The following is a 14,162-nucleotide window of genomic DNA, read 5'->3' as shown; positions in this document are numbered from 1 at the left end:
CTTTCATATTTACACCAGATTTGCGATTTTCATTTCAATAATCAAATCTGAAGTGTTTGACCTTTGATCATAAACCATAACACATGATTTCTTATGAAGAGGAGAAAGTCTTCCCTAGAAATATCAACCAGATTCTTCCTGGTGAATGTTGATTAACTTGTCGATTTTTTTTTTAATTTATTTAATTTAATAATAATTATATTCGATTAAGATCAATAGTAATAATGGAATGTGAACCTTCAAATTTCATCATCTTTATCTTTTATGGATTTAAAAAATAAAAGAGTAGAAGATTCAATTTTTCATCTCTTTGCTGCATTTCTTTTCAGTGAGTTTTTAGTCTTTCATGCTTAATAAAGATACATACTGTAATGATTATGTGCATTATATTTTTTGTTTTGAAAAAGATTATTCGAGATTTTTATTTTTTAGAAATTGGAAGAAATTTTAAAATTATATTTTTTAAGAGTCTCTAAAAAATATGTAATAATAATAATATTGTAGTAATTTATGATATAATTGAATATATATAGATCGTAAAATGACTTGTTTAAAGTGTCGAACTGAAAATAATCTATTAATAGTTTATACCTCGTTTAAACCTGTGGCAATAAAGGCTGAAAATATGGTTGCATTACCCAAGCATACTTAATATTTTTTTGAAACAGTCGTAAAAGCGGTCGTAACTTTTATCTTTGCAAGAAAAACAAAGATGATTTGAAAAATTATGAACTGTTCGCACAAAAGATCATTTACCTTTATATATTTTATAATAAACAATGATCTTCTATTAATTTTATTGAAATATCAGTATTGGTTCTTTATTCTATATATTTTTCTTTCAATTATTTTTCAATTATTTTGTACCAACATAAATTCTATTTCTCGTTCCAGAAGGAGTGCAAACTGATTCTAGTCCAAGTGGAATCGTCCATTATCCAAACAGACATCGTATCTTTGCAATAAAGGTATGGGAATTCGTGTAGAAATTATTATTGATTAAACTAAAAACTGAAAACATAATTATGATATTTAAAAGGTAAAACATATATTTATTTTTCATTGTATATATAATAATTTTTATAAAAAATTAACTTTTTAAATAAATATTCACATTATTTATCACTATCAAACTTACCTTGCAAATAACTATTCATCAGTTATGAAAAGAAAAACATTCAAATAAATTAGTTGAAATAAATTAGTTCACGAATAAAAACGTTCGTGTAAGAAGATTAATAAGAGGCATAATCGGGAGGAAATTGAAGAAGAAGAAACACGGGATGCACTAAATTGCAATTAGTATGCTTCTCGACAACATCGTCCAGTATCACTTCCCTCATTATGCACCAACTCGTTAATTAAAATCCTGCTCGACACTGAAATCTTTTTCGATCTTTTTTTCTTTTTCTTCTTCTTCTTCTTCGTCTTCTTCTTTTTCTTCTTTTTCAATTTGCTTCCATTTCCAAAGCGACCTTCTTGTATTTTATTTCTTTTTTTTTTCTTTCCCCCAATGTGAGAATAATTCTCCACGATTGATAAGACGTGTGTGCAATGTTAAAATCCAGAAATCAGGTTGCAATTGATTTTGATGATGCGTATCTAAATCAGGTTAATGATAATTTCAACATTGAACTAAAGTGATTAAAGATGGGTGAAAATTGGAACGAAATCTGTATAGAAACGGTAGCTTCAATTCAAAAAATATTTGTTAAAGTTTTTTTATTCGTTTTTATGCAGAATTTTTTAGTAATAAAATTTAATTGGATCAAAATCTAATTTTTAAATATGGGATACGGAAATTTTACAAATTTCGAAACTTTCGAATTTTAAAATACCTATCTACTATTCAAAATTGAGAAAAAGAAGGGTTTAAAATACAATAATTGGTTGCCATGTTTTAATTCCGCTTTTTCTTGTACGCAATTTCAATTATCATATAAAAGCAATCATATCGTATTTTTATATCAATATGTAATATCAAGTAGAAATTTTGAAAGTGTTTAAATAAGATTAGATGAAATAAGATTTGCCTACTTTTCTATTTTTATTATTATTTAATTTTTTTTTTTTTAAATCTATTTTATTAAGAACTTAAATCTTGTTTTCTAAAATTTTTTAAATCTAATTTTAAATCTAATTTTATATATATATTTTATAGTAATAATAATCATTTATTTGATAATTTAAATCTGATTAAAGCATTTTGTTATTCAATACTAACATTTTAAATTTCCAACAATTCTTTCTTCAAAACAAATCCTTTGCAAGATTTTATTGGAAATCCACTTATACATAATTCAAATTTTACATAATCTATCTTTAGAGAGATCAATACGTTTCTTCTTTTTTGAATCGTCTCGTCTTCTTTGAAAATGTTTTTTAATATTTTATTCCAACCAGCAACAACTAATTCCATTGAATCGCTGAAAATATTATTCATATCTCTGTGAAATAATTCTCGGAATCCAGTGCATAATGGATCGTCATTAGATGTTTAGATTCTATCTGACATGTACGCATATATCTACGTATATACGCGATGTCTATCGAATAAACAGTGAGCATTGTCGAAGAGTACGTTGACCGATCAACCAAGCAGACAGATGGCTCAACTTCCCCTCAGGAAGTTTATTCCAAGTTACCAACACTTTATCTAACTTTATCTAAGAAAAAAGATTTTCTTGGGAATCTCATTCTATACATTTCATATCAGTTTCGTATCAAAATCGTTCGTGAGTTTACAGGTTAGGAATATATTAGTTTACATAATAGAGATGAAATCGTGAAATTCAAAAATAGACATTGAAAAATATTTTTATGCAATTGTTTTATGTTTGAATTTAAATCTGGATTTTATGTTTTCTATAATTTTTTATATTTTTGCCAAAATTTATTGTTAGATATATGTTTTGATAGGAATATTGTTGTGAAATGTGTTGTCGATAAACTAATAATGGAATAATAACTCAAATGGATTGGAGATTCTATAATTTTATAGTATGATACATATTATTTTTTTTTATTAATATTTAATACAATATTGTAAAGTTAAATATAATTTAACAGAAACATAAATAGAAATAATTTTTAACTTATATTTATATGTATTTTAGGTATGTAATGTATACATGATTTTAGTCTTATATATGAAGAAACAAAAACAAAATATGTAATATATTTTATAATAATATTGATTAGTAGAATTTAATAAACCTTAAAAAATTTATAGTTTTTATATATTAATTCTTCAAATACTAAATTTTAATCCAAGTTTGTTTTTTAATTATCCTACAGTTTTTTCAAATAAATTTCGTAAATTTTATATCATTTAAAACAAAATTAAAAAATCAACTTAATCATATAAAATATTTCCAATCGTGATTTTCAAAAGATTTCAAATCAAAAATTTTTTCATATTCTTTCCATTAATTTTATATTTCAACCAAACTCTCGATATTCACTAGAAAGATTTAGGATCTAGTTCGCATTAACGAGAATACGCGGAAAATCCTTAATCGGATAACGCATAGAAATAGAGACTGCCTGTGATGATCCTTCGACTGCTAGCGGATCATGGAAACGCGGCTTTATGCCGCGATCAAGCGAAACAAGTGGAACAGATCATATGTTCGAGCAAGAAGTATCGATATGATCGATATAGTATCGAAGACATTTATTACTTTTTTCTTTCTATATTCTTGTCAGAACATCGATAATGTTAGAAAATAGAAGTCGAGTTTCTTTGCTTCGATGATTTTCCAGGATATATGATTTATTTTGTGAAAAAGATAATAAATGTTTGTATTTATTGTGCATACAAAGTGAATCACAGACAATCATCTTGATATATTTGAAATCAAAAAATAATATTGATTTTGAATAAAAAAAATAGTTAATAGTGCAATAAAATTCAAGATACAAAAGAAAAGTCGATATGTAAAAAAATTTTTTTCATTTTTCATTTTTCATCTTTTCATTCTTATTTTTTGTCTTGAACATGTTTAGGTTAGATTAAGTTTTTTTAATTATTATTTTAATATGAATTTCGATTTAACAGAATCTGAATTATTTTATCAGAAAATATTTTTATGTTATTAAAATTTATTTCTAAATTTAATTTATTCCGAACATTTTATCTATTTAGCATATTTCTAAATATTTATTCACATGTTTCAAGTTCATATATGAAAAGTTCGTTCACCCTTTAAAGAATCTATGTATCAGAATACCGTGTAGAAGTAAGTGCTATACAATTTGTAATAGTTACTTAATGAACTGTCTTTGTACGGTTATAAACGAAAGAGCTAGTTTTTAAAACATAAATAGTGCTACACACATCCGTTTCCTTTATGACCTCCCTGAAATAATTACTAAAGCAAGTTGCTTTTAAGTGCATGTTTCTTAATTATTGCAGAAGATGCCTAAGTTTCTGAAATAAATCGCCAGAATAATTATCCATTACATTATATTTCTCAAAGTATTTTTACTAAACTACAAGTTTCATTTCAATTAAAACAATTATAATTTAATATTGTGATATAAATTGAAAATATAGATGAACAAAATTGATCTTCACGTATTCTCTACGTCTACACTTACAAAAAAAAATATAAATTATTTAAAATACTTTTTTGAAACTATTTAATTTTTATCTAAAATTTTCTTTAATAATTATTATATCGAAATTTTTCGATGTTATTTCAATTAAAAGACACAAGATGTCTTATTTAAAACTAAAAATGAATTATTTATATTATTTCGTCATTTAATGTTCTTATAAAGAAACATCAACGAACTTATTACAAATAATATTTCAACCAACTAATAAATAATAACATGAAAGAAATATAATAAAAATAACGAAATTCTATAAAGTTAACGTAGTTCCATCACCATTTATGATGAGAATCGGAACGAAATGCGGTGACGGTGCAGGATGCGGGCGACAAGATGTGCAAGAAGAGTAATCACGGCGGTGGTCGTTGGAAAAACATTGAAAACCAAGCGATTCGTGTTGTTATCCGTTATAGCAGTCGGCCTTATTTTGAATCCACCCGTTATATGTGTAACACGCACCTGAGAAACGGTAAAATACTCGTCACAAACTTGCATTGTCTCATGAGCTAAAAGCAACGAAAATCTAATCGACGAATGCCAATTCAGCTTCGTTATTTGAATTTTAATCATCCAACTGATCTATTCCGTGGTGTGAAATAAAGTTAAGAGGTTATGGTAGTATGGTTGGACTTAGTTCAAATTATTTTGCAAATTGTTTCTTAAATTGTAGGTGATCTTATATTATTAATGATTATATGCGAATATATTTATTTTTTTATTTTTGAAAATAGAAAAGAGATTTAGATAGAGATTTGAATTATTTTTTAAATATTATGATTCGCGTTACATTTTAGGTATTATATATATCTTTTGATATATCATGTACATTTTTGTATATGAAAAATATATAAATATCTGCAATTTAATAATAAAACTAATACGAATATGGATTTTTCTTTATAAAATATTATTTTAAAATAATTTTTTAAAATAATATAAATAATATAAATTTTTAATAAAATAATTTTTTAAAATAATTCTTTTAAGAATTTATATATTGATTTATAATATTGTTTTCAGTCTTAATGGCAGTGGAAAATGTTTCTAACTTTTGATTAGTCAATTAGAGTCTTTTGAACCCAAATGGTTTTTGATTTTTGAGAAGAAAAAACATGAACATGAATTTAAATTATAGAAGTTGTGGAAGCATAAGCATATATATATAAACTTATTATAATCGAAATTCAATAATAAAATAAAATAATAAATAATAAAATAATAAAATATTATAAATAATAATATTATAATAATAAAATAAATAATAAAATTCGAGTTAAAAATTCACTTCAAAAACGACGAACTGAAACAATTTCTAAATATGTATGAATGTTTAAAAAACGGAAGAAATAAAGAAATAAAAGAAATTTGTAACTTTTGTTTGACTTTCGATTACATATCCACAATCACGGAGATTTAACATTGTACAAAAGAGATTGAAGAAGAAACACGGTCACTAGCAAGAAGGGAAAAATAACACATTGGAAACATTATAGTGGTCACGATGCGTGAAACCGCGAAATAGATTGCTGCCTTTCAGCCTAACCATTAATCGCTTAAACACGTCGACCGTGAATGTTACTCTGAATTTATATTACGCTATATAACTGTCGGATATCCAAGTAAAACCACCAATTCTAATAACATTATTGTTTCGATGAAATTTTAATCTAAATGAAAACAATAAAATTAATTAATAATTCTCTATTTAAATATCAATATCTTAAATTAATTGTTAATATTCATACGATATGAATAAATGAAACATAATTAGATTTGTCATAATTTTTAATTTATAAAAATATAATAAATTGAATAATGAATTTGTAACTGTGAACTATGAAAAAAATAGAATAATTTGACGACGAATGTAAATTCATTATTAATAAGTTTAAATACGGTAAAAGAACGAGAAAAAGAATTTCTGTTCTTCGTAAAGTCTATTTCAAGTGTTGTCATAATCATTTAAACGTTGTTAAAGCTCATTTTGCGCCAAGAATTTCTTTGCTTTTACGATGAATCATTAAATTACTCTTATTTTATTCTATATTAACCGTTATTCGCAAAAATTTACAATAAAGTACCAAATGACCCATAAAGAGGATATCCCTAGGTATAAGAGGTTATATTTGATTTACTATATTATTTGTTACGCACTAGTTCAAATATGTATTATTTATTCGCACACATTTATTTAATATATGAAAAGTCATTTGTTCTTCTCGATTAAAAAAATTTTAAATTATTTTTATTACTGATAATAAAATTAACTATTAAATCGTTCAATAAATTTTAAATTTTAAATTTTACTAAATTTAATTATTAAAATTAATAAAATAATTTAATAATAAAAATTTAAACATTTTATTATTTAAATTAATTATTTAAGAAAATATTTCAATAAATAATAATAAAATAAAAAATTTGAAGAATTTATTTTATTAGTGAACGAGTTAATATATTCAATGTGATATCATTCAGATGATATAGACGCTTAATTCGCAAGTTTAATTAGATAACTGTATTAATAAAAAAAAAACAAGAATTTTTATCTAGTGAAATCCATTTAAGAATTAGAGTGCAAAGGAAAAAAGTGTTTTCAAACGGTAACTTCACAGTTCTATTATTATTATATAAATAACGGATCAACAAGTATAAAACTCACCGCATTATTATATAAAAAAATAATAAAATTCTTTTCAAAATTTTAATGAAAATAAATTTAAATATAAAATAAAAGAAATAGAAAAAATTGAAAAAAATTTTCAAAATTAGGTTATGATCATTAGACAATAATAATATAGGGATAAATTCAAAATTTTTTTCATGACATATTTATTTTTAAAAATACAAAGTAGAAAGGATAAAAAAGATTGAGAATAAGTTCTTAAAATTATTATTAAATTATGGTTATCGAGAAATAGTAATAGAAATAAATTTAAGATTTCTCTTGTGATATTATTATATTCTCTCGTATACTACACAGATAACGATATAAATTACGTTTGGATTCTTTAATACGGTAAAACCGAAGAATGATTCGTAAATCGTCCTAAGAATTCGAAAAAGAAGGACATCGAGAAGATAGGCAAATCGAGAAATCTATAATCGAGAAGGAAGTAAACGTGTTTAGTAATAATGTAATAATGTGATGTGCTTGTGGCATAATGCCAAGCTACGAGAATGTGGACAGAAAAAAGAAGACAAGCTGACGTTTCTGTTTCGCCATGTACACACTGCGATAGAGGTTAGGTTAGGTTAGTACGTACACGATCGTTGAATCGTCAGTTTGTTTGCTCAGCTTCTAACGAAGAGGGGATTAAACGCTTCGCTGTTTGCACTTTATTGTACTTGAACATCAAATGAAATATTACGTAATGGATTTATTCTTGTTGATTTTTGATGTTACTTGCTGGCTGAATAATTTAACTTTGTTATATTATAATTGAATGATGTGTGATAGATTTTTTTGATTTTAGTTCAATCAACAAGTTTATACTTTTTAATTTTTTATGTTATTTGTTGATTGAATAATTAAAATTTATATAATCGAACATTATATAGTATAAGAGTGATGAGTTTATTTATTCTTTGGTTTTATTTTTACTTATTGACAAATATAACGTATGAAATTATTTTATATTATTTATAATATAATTTATATATATATATACTTCTTTATTTTATTATAACAATTTCTTTTTTGTTTAATATTTTATTCATTAAATAATATTAATTTTAGTCTTGTCTCTTATAAATCTTATAAAAAATGTTTTTGCATATCTGAAATAAAATAAATCAACAAGCAAACGAGAAGTTGCTTATCATTTCAAAAGAAGATTCGAGATTTCGAATCGAAATGAACAATCAAAGATCAATCAAACAGTTTACAAAGTGGAATTCTACATTGGAATTATATATCATCGACAAGCTTGCGGAAGTAAAGCTTCAATGTTTCTCTGATCGACTCGATTGCATAAAGTGAAGCAAGCTGAATCGAAAGCAATGGAACGAAACGAAGGTTCGATAGATAATATTTATACAATTATTATTTTTAATCGATAAAAATTAATTTTTTCCTTATGATATTTTTAATTCTCTTCTTTAAGTATTTTATATATCCATTTCTATTTTTAACAGAATTTTTTTTTATTTATTTATCGTGTTTCAAAAACGAATCTTGCAAAATAAAATTATTTTACACCGCTGCTTCTAAGGGATTCAATTATCTAATATCTTTCTTCGATCGTTAGTACTGAGCGCAAAAACTACCCGGAAGTCGAGGTGAAACGAGGTATTCGTTACTCGCGTCTCTATTTGCAATTACACGCTCATCATGTACCATGGAATGACTTGCCGATATTGCAAATAGTTATTCAACGAAAGGGAATGGAATGAGAACTACTCTCCCCGGGATAGGGAAATAATTGAATTGATGAAAAAGGAAAACAAACGATTAAAATCGTGACAATTCTCTTCTGTTTACCATCCAATTTTTCGTAATTCGAACATGACAATTTTTAAGATTGAAATGAACCATTAAAGTATTTTTATTTCATAAAAAATTGACATTGACTTTTATTCAATTTATAAATTGTAATTAACTAACTATGCTAATATCAGTATGAAAAAATTATAATAATATATATTTGCTATTGACTTTTGCAGTCAATGAAAACAGTTGATATATCACATTATTCCAATTATTCCAAAAAATACGAAAAATAATTTTTTCCAATATAAGTATCGTTATCAATGTTCACATCCTATTTTAGATTGCATTTTTATAATTATTTTTATCGAAAATCAATATTTGCTTTTTCCATCCAATTTTTAATAATTTCGAATGTAATTTGATGATAATAAAATTAAAAGAAATCTTAGATATATAATTCATATATAATAAATTATTGTTAAAATTAAGATTAATGTTTCGATACTGTATTATGAAAATAAAGATTTATGATCTTTCAATATTAGATTAAAAGATGAACAACAGAAAGAATATTAAAATTTTTTTATCGATTTCAGTACAAAGAAACTGAAGTGTTGGACATCGATGCGCTTAACAACACGAAAAGAGCGGATCGAAGCGTTTTGTTCTTCAATCGCGTACCAAAAGTGGGTTCTCAGACCTTTATGGAATTGTTGAGGAGGTTATCCCTGAGGAATGGCTTCTCGTTCAACAGAGATCGTGTACAAAGAGTCGAAACAATACGACTTGCGCCTATTGAACAAGTACGATAAATCATTTAATCATAAAATATTATCATTTATAAAATATTTAATATATCATTTAATCTAATACTTATAAAATTGTTACAATTGAGAGATTTTGTTATTTATACATATGTATATTTTTAGCTTCAACTTGCAACGATGGTTAGCAGTTATTCAGAACCATCTGTTTATATAAAACACGTGTGTTTTACAAACTTTACAGAGTAAGTATTTTAAAAAATTAAATGAATTATAATTAAATAATTATAATTTTAAATAACGTGACAATAACAAAGTAGATACAATTTTGATACAAAATTGATGCATATGGAGTATTGTACTGAAATTAAATTCCTATATGATTCAATCGAGTTTAGAAATTCCTTTGTACATTACTGAACATAGAAAAGTATAGTTATTGAAAAAAATCAGAGAATTGGAAATTAAAATAAACAAAAATCGAAAATCAAATCTCAAAATTGAACATCTATAAGATATAGATATTCAATATAATTTAATTCTTTTGTTAAGTTCAGAATTTTTTTCATCATAGAACATTAAAAGAAAAATTAAAATAGATATGTAGATATAAACCTTAAATAAAAGTTAAAAATCAAATTATACACTTATGGAATAGAGGTATTGAAATTTAACTCTAATATGTCTTGATCAAATATCGCTCATTTCCTTTATATTTCATCAAATATAAACGATCAATAAATTCTTTTTTCGTGATATGTTAAAGAGAATTTCATGCAATTATTCAATTTTTAATGTAACTGAAAGTAACGTGAGCCAAATTCCCACGAGACATCTGATATAGGACTGTTTTTCCTCGCAGATTCAACCTGCCTCAGCCAATTTACATCAACATAGTCCGGGATCCTGTTGAGAGAGTGATATCCTGGTACTATTACGTGCGAGCACCTTGGTATTACGTGGAGAGAAAGCAAATATTTCCAGACTTACCACTGCCGGATCCGAACTGGCTGAAGAAGGACTTCGAGTCCTGTGTACTTAAGGCGGACCGTGAATGCAGATACCTCGAGGGTGAGATTCACGAGGGAATCGGTGATCATCGCAGGCAAACGCTTTTTTTCTGCGGCCACAGCGAGAAATGCACGTAGGTCCTCTCTAGAAATTCCACTGTTAACTTCCTGTGTATACAGAGATGCACGGATGGATGGAAGAAATTATACGTTTCCTTAATGGAAATTTTATTTTGGAATGAATTATACTTAATGCAGTTAAATTGCGAAGAGTTCTATTAGTAAATTAATATATATAATTAGTAAAAAATTTTCATTAAAAAATATATAATTCTATACTATATTTTATCTAATTATTTTCTGCTTGTGAAAAATTATTGGACTGTGAAAAAATTTAATGAATTTTAGTGAAATGTTTAAATCAGAATCTATTTTAATTAATTTAGAATTTAGAATTTAATTTAGAATCTATTTTCCAAAGATGTTAACTTCAAAGTGTGTATATAATTCATAAATAATTCTAATAATATAATCCTTTAAATTAAAAAATTATAATTATAAATTATTACAATTAGTAAATAATAGAATTTTAAAATTAATTTAAAATTAATTCTACTCTTTTCAAAATCATAATACAATATTTAAAAAAAAAAATCCTAAAAATTCTTTCAATCCATTACACATTATTCATATCTTCATCGTTCCACGTTTTTATTTTTCATCATTCAACCACCTGTCACACTTATCAATTGTCGTTTATTTGAAGCCCGTTCAACACGATGGGTGCCCTGGAACGAGCAAAAATGGCAGTGGAGAAACACTACGCAGTGGTTGGTGTACTCGAGGACGTAAATAGCACTCTCACGGTATTGGAAAATTATATACCCCGATTTTTCCGAGGCGCCACTGACGTCTATTATGGTAATTCTTTTGTTCCTTTATTTGCATATAACTGTAAATCTTAATCAAGCGATAATTATCACAGAACTAAGCGTGCTTTGTACGTGTCAAGTTAAAGAAAGATAATTTTTAAGAGAAAGTTATCTCTCATTATATGATATTTTTTTCTTAAATTCTTTTTTTTTTTATTTTTTGAGCCTTATTAATATATTATAATATTTCAATATATAATAATATATCATTAAAAATAATTAAAAATAATTGTGGTGGATAAAAAAAATTTTTTCACAACTATCAGGAGTCTAGTAAATAATTAATGACGAAATAATTTTTATTTTTTAGACGAGGTGAATGCGTTTACCAGAATCAACCGGAATTTCTTCAAACCACCTGTCAGCGAAGAAGTGAAAGACATGGTGCGGAGCAATTTCACCAGAGAAATCGAATTTTATCAGTTTTGTAGACAACGATTGTACAAACAGTTGAGAGCGTTGAAATTGACCAAAACTACACCTTTGTTGGAAAGCAATAGTTTGTAAAAGTGTATATGAATAATTCATCGAATTTTCTTCTCACGAGAGCGTCGATTAAAAAAAAGAAAACATGTGTCATGGACATTGAAAACGATAGATAATTCGTTGAATTTTTCAATTTAAAAAAAAATGTTAAAAATATTGGCTTCTATTAATTACAAATAATTCGTCGAATTATCTTTCGATATACATCGACATAGGAAGAATCTCAAAAGTATTTAAAAGTATTTAAGTGTCAAGAAACTTTGACTTTACTTACTACTGATAGAAAATAAGAAAGAAAGAAAAAAAGTAAAGAGTAGACAATAACAATAAATTTTAGATATCCATCAAAAAATCCATTTACATGGATGGCGAAAGAAATTAGAAAGATTAACAATTTAAGAGAGAATCATAGAAGATTATCACAATTTATAATTATAAAATTAATTAAATCGATCGAAATGTGATGAATCAACGAATGTTCCAATAAGCAATATCTTTTGTGATTCACAAACGAATGGAGTGTTTTCAATTCACAAATGGGACGCTTCAATCCGAGTGCCTATTTTCTTATTTTGTGATCTTTTCCCCTATATATTGTAAGACGATGTGATCGTCGAATAAAATCGCTTGAACGTGAAATTATAATATTTACGAAGAGATGCGTGTGACATCGAGAATATATTTATTTATTATTGTAATACGGGATGTCATCGGTTGTTTTGCGAAAAAAATATGATACGTGTTTGTGAACGCGCGACATCATGGCGCTATTTCGATCACTTTCTTTCTTCGATAATTGACAGATGATAATTAAAGAACATTGTAAAGACTGATCAGAAAGACAGAGATTGCTTTTTTATCGAGGGATACTTAATTAATCTTAACTGAAGCACACAGGGTAACTGTTAGGGCAGCGTTTCTCAATCTTTTTTGTAAAAACTTACTGCGTTGAGAGTGTAAATATACGAATTAATAATTATATGAATAAAGTTATGCATATTTTATTATTTATAAATAAAATTATGTGTATCTTATTTATATGTACAATTATTTTTAAAAATTGGGTCTAGCTTAATCTACGGATTGAGAAACACTGCATTAAAATATTGCTTTCCAAACGACATAGCCGTTTATTTTTAATGTAAACTTAAGTCGTTTTTTTAATATCCACTATTTACCTTCTTTTTTTTCGTAATAAACAGCTGCCATTTTTGAACAATATTGTTTATTTTTTGTTCCGAACAAATTGACTGATTTCTTTTTTTTTTTTTATACTAATATTTCAAATAATATCGCTTTAATGATTATAAATTTGAATAAAATTATGAAATAAAATAATATGTTGTAAATAAAATAATATTTCAAATTACTCAATTTCAAAAAGTATCTGCCCATATTTGATAAATTGTGCATGACGCTATATCTTTTTGATAAAATGTAATTTTTCTTATTATTAATGAACAAGAATTGATAGCAAATAATTTAATGATATAAAAAAATGATGTAATGCAATCGGCAATAATTTCGTCATTCTCGATTACCAAAAATCACGACTGCAAATAAAATTCGTTGAAAAACAGTGGATATATATAACAAATATAGATTAAATTTTGAAAGGCTACCTCTTATGCAATGCAAAACAATGGCAAACTCGATACACGAGTTGTCTTCCCTTTTGGCAGCGCTAAGTATTTTCTAAAAATATACAAGGCATCTTGGCCTAACCGGAAGGAGTATAGTTCAATTATTTTCAGCTATTCGCTCGATTATTTTCTGATTGACATAGGGAATAATTTACTTTTCATTTTATAAATTATTTTCCAGATAATACGATTTATAAATTATAATTTAAAATTATAAGTTATTTAAAAATAATAAAATAATTAAAATTCAAAATATTGATAAATCGATCTATCTA

The 14,162-nt window shown here is 25.6% G+C and overlaps 2 protein-coding genes and 1 long non-coding RNA gene across 5 annotated transcripts in view; 2 read left to right on the top strand and 1 right to left on the bottom strand.

Moving 5' to 3' along the window:
- The window catches only part of LOC107992743 (heparan sulfate 2-O-sulfotransferase pipe), a 51,338-nt gene extending 37,875 nt beyond the window's left edge, over nt 1-13,463 (top strand). For 2 of the 3 annotated variants that reach the window (XM_028664304.2, XM_062083986.1), the window contains exons 4-9: nt 895-968; nt 9,649-9,855; nt 9,982-10,061; nt 10,679-10,960; nt 11,593-11,747; nt 12,069-13,463. In XM_028664304.2, coding sequence (XP_028520105.1) covers nt 895-968; nt 9,649-9,855; nt 9,982-10,061; nt 10,679-10,960; nt 11,593-11,747; nt 12,069-12,265 — 995 coding nt within the window. In that variant the 3' untranslated portion in view covers nt 12,266-13,463. The remainder of the gene's footprint in view (nt 1-894; nt 969-9,648; nt 9,856-9,981; nt 10,062-10,678; nt 10,961-11,592; nt 11,748-12,068) is intronic. The other variant, XM_028664305.2, reaches the window with a different exon arrangement.
- The window catches only part of LOC107992741 (glycogen-binding subunit 76A), a 123,807-nt gene that overhangs the window by 28,851 nt on the left and 80,794 nt on the right, over nt 1-14,162 (bottom strand). The gene's annotated exons all lie outside the window — the stretch shown is intronic.
- On the top strand, nt 7,428-9,295 carry LOC133667207 (uncharacterized). Its single transcript, XR_009832476.1, has 3 exons — nt 7,428-7,991; nt 8,424-8,638; nt 8,871-9,295. It is a non-coding gene; the product is annotated as an uncharacterized LOC133667207 (long non-coding RNA).

This window comes from Apis cerana, linkage group LG1, assembly GCF_029169275.1.
Source record: "Apis cerana isolate GH-2021 linkage group LG1, AcerK_1.0, whole genome shotgun sequence".
NCBI classification, from domain to species: domain Eukaryota; kingdom Metazoa; phylum Arthropoda; class Insecta; order Hymenoptera; family Apidae; genus Apis; species Apis cerana.
This window is presented reverse-complemented; position numbering and strand designations above follow the sequence as displayed.